This window comes from Gobio gobio (genome assembly GCF_949357685.1).
Source record: "Gobio gobio genome assembly, chromosome: 25".
In the NCBI taxonomy this organism is placed as follows: domain Eukaryota; kingdom Metazoa; phylum Chordata; class Actinopteri; order Cypriniformes; family Gobionidae; genus Gobio; species Gobio gobio.
In genome coordinates this window covers 34,762,837-34,776,052 of record NC_137121.1, presented here as the reverse complement: position 1 = coordinate 34,776,052, position 13,216 = coordinate 34,762,837, and the positions used below count along the sequence as shown (strand labels likewise).

The 13,216-nt window shown below is 40.1% G+C and overlaps 3 protein-coding genes across 3 annotated transcripts; all 3 read right to left on the bottom strand.

Moving 5' to 3' along the window:
* Positions 1-6,665: 6,665 nt before the first annotated feature.
* LOC307121512 (histone H3.2) lies at positions 6,666-7,076 on the bottom strand (the record flags this gene model as incomplete). Its single annotated transcript, XM_079809116.1, has 1 exon — positions 6,666-7,076. One exon carries the CDS (start codon positions 7,074-7,076, stop codon positions 6,666-6,668), a length of 411 nt encoding a protein of 136 aa, XP_079665242.1.
* A 610-nt stretch (positions 7,077-7,686) lies between these two features.
* LOC307121418 (histone H2A) lies at positions 7,687-8,073 on the bottom strand (the record flags this gene model as incomplete). The annotated part of the gene is made up of 1 exon (XM_079809007.1): positions 7,687-8,073. One exon carries the CDS (start codon positions 8,071-8,073, stop codon positions 7,687-7,689), a length of 387 nt encoding a protein of 128 aa, XP_079665133.1.
* A 787-nt stretch (positions 8,074-8,860) lies between these two features.
* On the bottom strand, positions 8,861-9,475 carry LOC307121993 (histone H1-like; the record flags this gene model as incomplete). The annotated part of the gene is made up of 1 exon (XM_079809792.1): positions 8,861-9,475. The coding sequence occupies one exon, from the start codon at positions 9,473-9,475 to the stop codon at positions 8,861-8,863; it is 615 nt and encodes a 204-aa protein (XP_079665918.1).
* Between the last annotated feature and the right edge of the window lie 3,741 nt (positions 9,476-13,216).

The window sequence follows — 13,216 nt, the reverse complement described above, 5'->3', positions numbered from 1 at the left end:
AGAATAATTGATGTAGTTTTATCAGGGGCGCCGCTAGCAATTTTGGGCCCTATGAAAGAATTTGATGTTGGGCCCTTACCACACCAACCTAGCCTTCCAAAATCTTTGTCTGCAATTTAATAATACTGACCAATTAAGCTCCACTCGCTCAACCCAGAATAACCCCATTGGCTGATGAAACATTGATTAAAATTAAGATACAATTTATACAAAACAAAACTTAAGGAAGTGGTCACAATCATATCTGATCAACTCCATTCATCTTATGATGTGTCCTATCTCATGCTGTTCACTTTTCATAATCGACATAGATTGACAACATACACATAAAACAACAACATTATAATATTTAAATATGAAAATAAATACCTTAATGGCTGCAACAATTATAGCACAGAGAATTTTCATGTCGGAGTGGGATTTGAGTGAACGTAGTTTTACTGTTTAGCGTGAGCGCAGTTCATGAGTGGAGCGTTTTGCTGGATTTTGCCGGAAATGCGCCATCATTTTTTTATATTTGTAACTCTTTGGTAGATTATACATTTATAATACATAACTACTAGTACTGTTACCACTAATAAAACCCATCTCTGGGGGCCCCAAATGTGTGTGGGCCCTTAGAATCATCCTAACTTTCCCCCCCTTAGCTGCGCCCCTGAGTTTTATATTATTTATTTGAATGAATTAAAAGAACCGTTTCATGTCTATCCTTGAATCGCTTAACTAGTCGAGGTTGATATAGATTTGGGAAGTAGCCTAATTAGTAATAAGTAATTAAATACTCTTTGGAGAGAGTCATTTGTAGCTACAGTAGGCTAATCTAATTACACTATTGAAGATGTAATTAGTAACTAGTAATTCATAACTTTTTTAGAGTAACTTACCCAACACGGCTACAGGTATAGTAGGCTACAGAGAAATGCCATATAGGAGCGGGATTTCAGCGCACGCCATTTTACCGGTGAACGGTTCATGAGTGAACGGTTCATGCTCTGCTCACATGCTCTGGTAAGGTAGGCAGGTTTTTTGCGTCAATTTGTATTTTCTGTCACTGTGCAGGCTCTTTTATTGTATATGACTGTATGACGCCACAGCCCCCCCCCCCCCCCCCCAAAAAAAAAAAAACACAGCCCCCCCCCAACCTAAACCATCTTCCCGCACCCCTGCTATGAATGCTGAAAGGTAATGTTTTAGAGCAACATATGCTCCCTTCCAGACGACGACTATTTCAGGGAAGGCTTTGTGTATTTCAGCAGGACAATACAAAACCACTTACTGCAGCTATTACAACAGCATGGCTTTGTTGTAGAAGAGTCCGGGTGCTGAATTGGCCTGCCTGTAGTCCAGATCTTTCACCTATAGAACATTTGGCGCATCATTAAACGAAAAATATGTCAAAGACGACCACAAACTCTTCAGCAGCTGGAAACCTATATCAGGCAAGAATGGGACCAGATTCCAACACTAAAACTCCAGAAACTCATAACCTCGATGCCCAGACGTCTTCAAACTGTTTTGAAAAGAAGAGGAGATGCTACACCATGGTAAACATGCCCCCGTCCCAACTATTTTGAGACCTGTAGCAGGCATCAAGCTTGAAATTAGCTCATTTAGTGGATACAAGTGTACAATTTCTCTGTTTAAACATTTATGTTGTCTATGTTCTATTGCGAATCAAATATTGGCTCAGGTGATTTGAAAACTTTTTGTTTTCATTTTATTCCAATTTTTTTTTAACCCATAAGAACCCGGACCAATTTATCCTTATAAGAAAATTATGGGGCATATAAAACAGGCTTAATGGACCACTTGTAACATGTTTCTGCAGTTGTTTTTGAAATACAACCCCTCCTTGTGAGAGATCTGTAATGTTACACATATGTGACATTGGGCGTTTATGATACATTTTTTATGTTACAAATATGTCACATTGGGCATTTATTTCTCAGTTTAAAAAAAAAACATTTAATATTTTTTTGCTAAATAGCAGTTTTTTTCTGTTTCTTTTCTTTTCCACAACATTTATCAAAATTATGCATATTATTAAAAAAAATTTAACAATACATATCAAGCCATAGACGGATCTTCCAACACTTATCCCCTGCTTGCTGATTTTAAGAATCATTGTTGTCAGTGAAATGTAGACATGCTGGTAGAGTCTGAAAACATTTTGTGAGCCACCATGGTATGTCATTTTGTCATTTTCCCAAGTATGCATGATTTCCTGGCATTTGGTGCAGATCATGCGCAGATCAATACCAATCAATATTTCAATTACATTAAACAGTGCTGTTAACATTTTTCTGAGTCCCAGATTTTATATAAAACATAGAGAAAATATATAACACTAAAAAAAATATTGAATCTGCTAAATTAATTGAGCAGCTCATTAATATTTTTCTTAATATGACAAATACATAACATCAAAATTCCACCAACTGTTGTAAGGTTAACAGCCCGATGTGACATATATGTCACCACAATATTTTCATAACTTGTTTTATATCAATTTGTTTAAGAAATGTATTAAAATCAGGTTAAGTGTAATCTATGATAAGTTATTAAAATGTTAGAATTGTTGCATGGGTTGAAACATACCTTTAGTAACAAAAACAAGCGTATTAAAAAATTGCTCACATATACATTTCACATATACATGTTTCCAATATACCACTGGTTTTATATACAATATTGAGGTTTTCTATTCCTGCCATAGGCGTTTCCGTTATCTGGCCTATCGCAGCTTTGTCAGCTGGTGCTGGGGCTATCTAGGACGTAGTGTGAGGGTTGTCATCCCGTCATGTGTTGTTGGCCGGATCAGTTTCCTGATCCAGCTGGACAGTATGTTGGGTTCCGGCCACCCCTCGACTGAATCGTGGCACACGGTGGGCAATCACCTCTTCTTTGGAGGGTTTTTCAAACTGTGATGACAGAGAAGGTGGAATATGGGATTGTGTGCAGCTCTTCCGCATATAGCCTGGGGTCCACAAAGACTTTATGTAGCAGAAGGCTCATAAGGTCATCAACATAGTCTGTAATAAGACAGAATACAGAGTCACTCTATGGTTTTACATAATTACTGATAAACAATCTACCTTTGTTTTATAATTTAGATTTGTGTTATATTTTTAAATATTTTGTTAAGCTTATTTTTTTATAGGTTTTTTTTTTTTTTTTTTACATATATTTTACAACTTACTGTATGTTGGCTCTATTTTCACTGGCTTTGTTGTGCATTCCCCTTTTTTTGGACTTTGGAAAAATGAACTTATACACAGCCTGTCCTTCAGTTGTTGTTGCCTGCTCACGGTTAGCATTTTCATTATAGTGCATTGCTGCAAGATACAGCCTGTAATCATTGCACAATCCACAAAATATGCAAAGATTAGTAGACTGTATTGTGGCAAATAAACAAACAACTCTGAATAAGAGACAAATGTTCAATCAATGATTATAATGGTTTCTTTCTTGCATGAAAGCCTCATGTAATTCTGTGTGATTTTATACTTTTATATATTTAGTTTGAGGATGATTTTGTAGTGTCAAATCTAGTCTCCCCAGATGCCTGTGTTGACGTCCAGCCAGGATGCATGGCTCACTCTCGTGAAGGATAGTTATGGCGGAGTCGCTGTTTGGGTATTGAGTGTTCTCTTGATAAACGGTCATAATCCCCTGACATTAACTAGAGTGTGATGCCCTAGTGCTTGTATGTGTGTGCGTTTCACATGTTCTGTGCAGGTTTGTTGGAGCTATCTGATCTGGGCCTGATCTCCCTCCCGACATGCAGGCGCCTTTTACGGTGTCCGAGGCCAATCTTACCTGTCTGGGAGGGATGTTGCGACGAGCATCCTGACTAAACTACGCCATTTCGGTATATCTATACATGTGTGACAAATATTTAGGCTTTTAGGTCTCTGTAGCCAATTAAGGCTTAGGCCATCTGTTATTGTTGATGTAATCAATGTCCTTGTAAATAGTATAACTGGTGGGCAAAATTCTCTGTAGGTTAGAGTCTGGCCTGCGATTCCACGAGAGACTCTGACGCTGGCTTCTGCTGATGAAACTGGAAACTATTCTTTAGAAAATATTTCTTTAATTAATCTAACTCCTGACTCTTGGTCTTCATTTTTCACTTCTGGTCCTGGATCCTAAACTGTTACCCCAACAGCCTCCCATCTTGGCATGCACTCTCAAATTCTCTTGACTGACAATCATCTCTAGATTACATATGAAAGCAGAGAAAGAGATATTTATTTTGATTATCCTGGATTCTTCAGGTTATGGATATAATAAAAAGAATCATTGAAAAGGATATGTGTATAAAAGAAGAGACACAGATATCTGACCTGCCGCTTCAAGGCTCTCTACCTCTTTATATCTCTGCTACTCATAGCATAGATAACATAGGGCCACAGGCAAGGCTCCTAGCCAATTGAACCTTTTTCTGCCTTATTAGGAAAATACATTATTTATTATAGGGAAAGATCATTAATAAAATAATGAATTAAAAAAATCCATAACAATTGTTAGAAACAATGTTTATAAATATTACTGAATATGTCAAAGATTATTACCTGCACAATGAAAGGGAAAATCACGTTCTTTGGGGCAAAACGCAAAATTGTGGAATGCCTCCAGTGACGACGTCTGAAAGTGGTGGCTGAGCTTTTCTATATCCTTAAGAACTCTCTTGTTGTATAATAGCTTTTCCCCTCTGTGGAGTGCTACTGATCCTGTAACCAAACAGATAAGAACAACAACTCTTCTCCACAGCAATACAAATGGCCTCGCCCCCCTTATTTAATATTCTCGGAGGAGGGGTTTATGTAAATATTGGGGTTAGTTGTGTCAGCAACCCTGGAGGAATGTCTGTAGTCCCTACCGGCCGTTTGCTGTAGACCTTAGAAATTGATTTCTTTAAAAGCAAATATCTCCCTTTGCTTTAAACTTTGAACGTTGTAACTTTGCAGATGTTGTTTATGCTCAAACACAACATAGTCACCTGAAGCAGGCCAGAAGGAAAGTCTTTGATTCAACAAGCTTGTGGGCGTAAATGGCAGAAATACCAGGATGCACATAAGAAAGACATTTTTATAGAATACAAAGTAACATAAAACAAGGTAAAATTAGTCATAATATAAATAGGATGGAATTTATTATATTTGCAAGATTAAGAATTGGTCACACTAATCTTACCGCAACACTCCATATCATGGGCAAACACACCTTGGAAGTATGTCCGGAAATGGAAACTGTTGAACATGTTTGAATAGATGTAAAAAAATAAAAATGTGAGTAGGAAAGAATTGATCTTATAAGAGATATGCAAGACTTGGATATTACAGAATTCACCTTATACAATATTTTAAAGACAGGATTAGAATGTGGTAGGATAATTACAGCTTTAATGCCGTTCTTGAGAAATAGTGGACTGAAAAACAGAATATAGAAAACCTTCCTTGTGTTACATCTTTGTCATACTCCAGCGCAGTAGGTGGCGGTATGAACCTTCCCAGTTGGTTTGCAACCCACCAATAAATCCACAGAAGAATTCAGAGGCTGCAGACTTCTGCCCTGTCCAAATACCCACACATGCAGTCTTGTCCACTTGAGAGCTGTGCGCAAGTGCCCTTAATGCACACTAAACACACATTATCTAGGCTAAGCATATCCCATCATGCATAATGTTCGGGAACTCACGTACCCCAAATTCGCGAGATGTTGAGGAAAACATTCCACTGTTAGTTAAATTAATTAGATATTACATATAATAATTAATTAATTTGGCAGTAAAACAAAGTGTTGCACATTTTATTGATGCAAAGAGGAGTAGGCTTTGTGTATTTTGGACATTTGCAGGGCTGTCTCAGTCGACGGCTTCCATGTTGCTGAGATATTTTCAGAAAGAGGGAAAATTAAATTAACTCACATCCTCAAAATTCAAACCATAAAATATTTTAACATGACCAAAGTGTGTGAAAAAAATCGTTTTAAATAATATTTAAACCGATTTTTTCACACACTTTCATGGCGACCGAGGTGAGGGCCACCGGTCTCAGGTCACTCATACACTCCACTGCTTTCTTTTTGGGTACCGGTATGATACAGGATACCTTCCATAAATCAGGCAAAACATTAGCAGAAAAATAATAATTAAATAACGTAGAGAAGATGCTGGCTAACTGAAAAGCACAGCTCTTCAGCACTTAAGGTGTAAGCCCATCAGGACCTGACGCTTTGGTGGTCTTCAACTTTCTAAACATACACCTCATAATGGTTAACTGCTCTCTAAGATTAGTTCTTTCATTATAAAAGTAAATTTTATTAAATCTATTAAAAGTTATTTAACTCATTTGCATATTCCATAAACCCGGTTAGTTGGTGACTTTCGGGCTTCCCTAAAAACACAATTTCTAAATATTGCTCATTGAAATACAAAATCTTGTATTTATCCAAGAGATTAAACAATGTAATATCTCACCATTTCGACGCATTTTTTATAAAGGCAGTTTATGATTTATAGAGCAGAGACCCGGACGTGGTAATGAAACGCAAACCCACATTTATTACATCAAGCGTAAAACTGGAAATGGTCCCTTTCTGTGTAGTTTTGGTGGCTCTTAAAAGAGCCTTTGGGGTCTGAAGCGGCTGATGCAGATGCGGGTTTAGGCGCGCTCTCCGCGGATGCGGCGGGCCAGCTGGATGTCTTTGGGCATGATGGTGACCCTCTTGGCGTGGATGGCGCACAGGTTGGTGTCCTCAAACAGACCGACCAAATAAGCCTCGCTGGCCTCCTGCAGGGCCATGACCGCGGAGCTCTGGAAGCGCAGATCCGTCTTGAAGTCCTGAGCGATTTCTCTCACCAGCCGCTGGAAGGGCAGTTTGCGGATCAGCAGCTCGGTGGACTTCTGATAACGGCGGATCTCTCGCAGAGCCACGGTCCCGGGCCTGTAGCGATGAGGCTTCTTGACGCCGCCGGTGGCCGGAGCGCTCTTACGGGCGGCTTTAGTCGCGAGCTGCTTCCTCGGGGCTTTACCACCGGTGGATTTACGAGCGGTTTGCTTGGTTCTTGCCATTGCTGTAGTTCACTTCTCTCTGTCCTGCTGGCGCTGGAAATGCAGCTCTTATGCTACACGCCTGCCTTTAAAGCGTTGAACCGCCACAAGCTCACAGTGACGCGAAGGTGCCGAGGCTTGTGATTGGCTGATATGTGACGTATGCTTATGTCTTCTAGCCAATGACGGTGCGTTCCCTCTTTTCAAACATGCGGAGGGTTTCCCGCTCATTGTGTTCTTTTCTCTTAACTATTTTGCTCTTCAAACAGTGGAACACATAGCTTTAAACTTGCATTGTTGTATTTATTTGTCCTGAAATATTCACCTTATTCTTAATGGTTGGGCAGATCTTGGATTAGAATAAAATTACTACTATGGCATAAAAGCAGTGGAAACAAACAGAACAAATAATTATCCCTACCAAACAAAAGTTCGGGATTTACATGTTAATAAGCATGCACTTTATTACTGCTAGTGCTGTATTTGTCGATATAAAACAATTCTACATTTGATTGCCAATTATTTTATCAAATCAATGCGTTTATGTTTTTATAAATAATGTGCCCTTTAAGAGATAAAATGGGTGGCTCTTAAAAGAGCCTTTGGGTTATTAAAACAGTATTTAATCTGTTTATTTGGATTTGGCGGGCTTCTCGGTCTTCTTGGGCAGCAGCACCGCCTGGATGTTGGGCAGCACGCCGCCCTGAGCGATGGTCACTCCGCCCAGAAGTTTGTTCAGCTCCTCGTCGTTGCGCACCGCCAGCTGCAGGTGACGGGGGATGATGCGGGTCTTCTTGTTGTCCCGAGCGGCGTTTCCAGCCAGCTCCAGGATCTCAGCGGTAAGATACTCGAGCACAGCGGCCAGATAAACCGGAGCACCGGCACCGACGCGCTGAGCGTAGTTTCCTTTACGGAGAAGCCTGTGAACACGGCCGACGGGGAACTGCAGTCCCGCCCTGGAGGAGCGAGTCTTAGCCTTTGCTCTGGCTTTACCGCCGGTTTTACCTCTGCCGCTCATTCTCAATATATATCAGTTACTAACAACCTTCACAGTCGAAGCTAACAGAATGTAAATCCGCGCCTCCACACACTGTCTTTAAAGGAAAGTGCCAGTCGCCCATTGGTTTAGAATCTGATAAGATTTCAACCAATCACTGAACTTCCCTCCAAAGCCCAACCCCCTTTGACGAGTGACTATTAAGATAGAAGAGATGAAACTATTGAAATATTTGTGATAGAAAATTCATATAAATGCATTACAGATGTTAAGGGAATTAGATTCCTAAATATTAATTTAAATATGTTTTTCTGTGCACAGTTAATATGAATTAATATATATAAACAGTATATATACACAAATATATACTGATTTCAAATAATTTACTTTATTATCAATGTTTTTGGGGTTTGACATGTGCACTTTATATTATGGAATATGGATATTATACTCTATACTTGTATGTGGGGTTATTTGTGTTGTCAATTCTCCGGCAGTGTGTGTGTGTGTTTATTCTGTCTGTACTGTGATCACTGCCTGAACCCTCCATAAGCTTTTTGGCCATTTTTAATACATTTCTAATGAATATAAATGTACTTAACATGAGTGATTAAGTGACTTGGCCACTTATTTTAGATATAAAATTAAGCATTTTACATTGTTTGGTCCGATTGCATTGGTTGAGGTCAAGTCACATTTGCTGTTTCCTATCAAAATTAACAAATTATTAAAATACACGAGTTTTGCTCTTTATCCAGAGTTAGTAGTTGGCTCTTAAAAGAGCCGTTGAAGAACAAAAAGTGAACGTTTACTTCTTTTTGGGAGCTGCCTTTTTAGGCTTGGCGGCTTTAGGCTTTGCCGTCTTGGGTTTAGCCGCCTTGGCTTTTTTGGGGCTCTTGGCTGCTTTCTTAGCGGCTGCTGGCTTCTTTGCCTTCTTGGGGCTCTTCGTCGCCTTCTTAGCGGCTGAGGCGGCGGGTTTCTTGGCCTTCTTGGGCGATTTCTTGGCGGCGGCTTTGGGCTTCTTTGCCGCTGCGCTCTTGGGCTTCTTGGCGGCGGCGGGTTTCTTGGCCGCGGGCTTCTTCGCTTTAGGAGCCGCTTTCTTGACCGCGGGCTTCTTCTTGGTCTCGGCTTGCTGCTTGTTGAGCTTGAATGAGCCCGAGGCGCCGGTCCCTTTCACCTGCACCAGGGTGCCTTTAGTCACCAGGCTCTTGATGGCGATCTTGACGCGAGAGTTGTTCTTCTCCACGTCGTAGCCGCTGGCGGCGAGAGCTTTCTTCAGGGCGGCGAGGGACACGCCGCTCCTCTCCTTGGACGCGGACACAGCTTTGACGATGAGCTCACCGACGCCTGGACCTGCTTTCTTGGCTTTCGCAGCGGACTTCTTCTTGGGCGCTTTGGCCGGGGCTGGGGCGGTTTCTGCCATCTCTCTCTGATCGGATATAAAGTCTTTCAGACGCTGTTCTGATTTCAGCAATGAATGAATGGCGCTCGCGCGGCGCTGCTCTTAAAAAACACATGAGAACCTTATAGACTCAACCTGCCCGCTCGGTGTCTGTGCGCGTCCACGAGCCCCTCATGCGTGTGTTTTCTTCTCTTACATTTCGGGCAAAACTGGAACAATAAAATAGTTTATCAGAGTCAAAACAAAGTGAACACAAAGCAGAAGCTCTGAGCTTTCATTAGAGACTAAAACACGCGAAGAGGAAATGTTTATTTTGCCTCCATCAGATCAAACCCAAGGCGAGCATCAGCCACGGGGAAAAGCCGCCTGTACATTTGATGGATATTTTAAGTGTAAAAGTTTCCAAAAGCCCTAACGCGTCCTCTGTGTGTTCAGCAAACAGTCTGAAGGAGACTTTAATGAAATCAGCATCAGTGAGGGCGTGAGGAGGCTTTCACACAGCTGCTGTTTTGGGCAGCTTGAAGCACACGATATGTTGTGCCTCACACCATCTCAACACACCATCTCTCTTTTACCCTGCACCAAAACTGAGAAACGTTTCAGCCTAAAACAACATACTTTGGACATTGATGAGCTTAAATGGATATCATTTTGCTATTAAAACTGAACAATGATTATTTAATTCATAAACTAACTTTGTTTGGCTGGTTGGCATGGGATTTTGATGACATCAATGACAACGTTTTAAGGATCAAATATTTTTAATTGTGTTGTATAAAGGAAAATTACTCAAATACTGAAGCCTAATGTTGAACTAGAGACACTTATTAGAAACTGTCCCTACTTTGCTAATATTACCAGCCAGTCAGATGTCTTACTATTTAATTTTAAAACTAAAATGACATTTATGGTTGTATGATCTACGTTGTGTGGTAAAAAGGTGCAGTAAATAGGCCTACATGTTATAGTATATAAAAGGTATTGTAGGTCATACAATATAAGCTTGCTGGTCCACAGATGTAAAGCATATTGAATACTAAATTGGACATTATGCACTGTGGTGTTTGTGGAGCCAATAAACTGTGTATGGGGATGCAACGGAAGAATGTCTTCTCGTTTCTTATGGCTGAAGTAAACAACATAACACTCCAAATGGTCGTGACGTATGTCATCTCAAACTAGCGCACGACATCAACGTCATCGTTCTCAACCAGATTATCTTCAGACCATGCAGACAAAACGTTATGGAATTCAAGTTGATCCATCAAACCGTTCTCAAATAAAGCACGAAAGAATTTGACGAAGAGAGCACAGGAAAATGGATTTGAGGCTATATCTCCGCAACACTTTAGTGTATTCTGACCAAACTTGGTGTGTGTTATGACAACCATGACCTGAGGCGACCTTCACAGCTTTGGTGCAGTGCCACTTAGTGGTCAGGTGATATGAAAAATAGAAATTTTTTACTTCTGAACTTCTGAAAGGTTTGGCCAAAATTCACTAAACTCTCTTTAGATTCGGTGTAGCATGCTGAGTTGAACAATCCCCATTTTCCCATATCGGCAATTGTAGGCCTCTGACATTTTGAATGTTGTTATATTTTACGAACACATTGACGTATTGAGGAAAAGAAAGTAGAAGGAAAAATAAGGAATAAAAATTATTGAAAAATAATGTCTTGAATTGAAAAACAGTGGTCCGATCAAACAAACGAGCTACTGGAGCTCAAATTGCTCAAGAAGTTAATGCTGGTTCTGATAGAAAGGTGTCAGAATACACAGAGCATCTCAGTTTGTTGTGTATGGGGCGGCACAGCCGCTGACCCGTCAGGGTGCCCATGCTGACCCCTGACCTCCGCCCAAAGCACCAACAGTGGCACGTGAGACCAGAACTGGACCACAGAGCAATGGAAGAAGGTGGCCTGGTCTGATGAATCATGTTTTCTTTTACATCACGTGGATGGCCGGGTGTGTGTGCGTCTCTTACCTGGGGAACACATGGCACCAGGTGCATTATGGGAAGAAGGCAAGCCGGCGGAGGCAGTGATGCTTTGGGCAATGTTCTGCTGGGAAACCTTGGGTCCTCCATCCATGTGGATGTTACTTTGACACGTTCCACCTACCTAAGTATTGTTGCAGACCATGTCCAGCCTTTCATGGAAACGGTATTCCCTGGTGTCTGTGGCTCTTTCAGCAGATAATGCGCCGCCACAAAGCACAAATGCTTCAGGAATGGTTTGAGGAGCACAACAACGAGTTTGAGGTGTTGACTTGGCCTCCAAATTCCCCAGATCTCAATCCAATCGAGCATCTGTGGGATGTGCTGAACAAACAAGTCCAAATCAATGGAGGCCCCTCCTCGTGACTTACAGGACTTAAAGGATCTGCTGCTAACGTCTTGGTGCCAGATACCACAGCACACCTTCAGAGGTCTAGAGGAGTCCATGCCTCGACGGGTCAGGGCTGTTTTGGCAGCAAAAGGGTGACCTACACAATATTAGGTCATAATGTTATGCCTGATCAGTGTAAATATATGTATATTGTAAAGGGACTATTGTAAATCAAATGTAGGCTAATACACGGTAGGCCAAATACTAAGCTCAGATTCATTTTACCAGTTAAAATTTAGTCTGTCTTTAATTTTAATTTGGGGATTTTAACTTCTGCTTTAAAAAGCATTTTGTTTTTAGATCATAATGTTCTAGTGTTCTTTTTTGTATCATTTATCATTGTAGTATTATTGAAGTTGAATTTTTGAACTGACAGTGGTTAATAAAGTCAAATAATTGTATGTGAAAGTCAGCGGTAATATCATTGCGTTCCAGATGGTCAGTGTTAGAGGAGCTCAGCTTAGCCTGCCCGGACAGTTTCCTAGCATAAGTTGCCAGAGTAATGGAGTTTGAACTATTTTAAGTTTGCTTTATGAAATAGAATCCACCGACAATAAGTCTGACTAAACAAAATAAGCCTGGCTTGTATTCTAATCTTGCTTTATGGAACAGCCCTCAGGCCCATGTACTTAAGAATTCAGATTATTATCAATTACATCTCGACACATGTTTGTGGTAGTGTTTTATTAGAGGCAGGGACTGGACAGGAAAAGAAAGGTAAAAAGCTAAATCAGTCTTCTAAACTCTGAAGACACAGTGGCTTTATATGATAAACAGATTTACTAGTAATCAACGCACATACTGTAGTAAACATGGACATTTAAATGTATGCGACACCCACTAATTGAAGACAGAATTGAAATTTTTGGAATATAATATTTTTGGAAAAGTTTGTGAAGTTATTTTACTGTGAGGAGAAAAAAATCAATCACATTTACAGTTTCAGTGACAGTACATTAAACTACTATAATGTTGAATACATTTATAATAATGCAATGTGGAAATATTTGTGAGTCCCGATGATGCAAAATGTCTGATTTCACCAGGAATTTTTTTATAAATATATATATGTAGTCAGTGACAAAGTGAGTGCATGTGTGTCTATCAATTCTGTATTGTCAGCTTCAGAATCATATATATTTTTATTCTGGTGTCATCATTGACCCATGCATTGGGGACCAGGGCCAAGTCCAAGCCTATTCAAGTCCATCCCTGATGCAAAAGCAAATTTAGCATTTGAAATCAACAAGCATCAATACATTTTTGTTATCTTTTTACCACGTCTCAGAAGTAATACTACAACAAATAATAATAAACATTATTTTGGATTAAAGTATCACAAGTTCAGTATTTTGAATGATATCAAATCATTA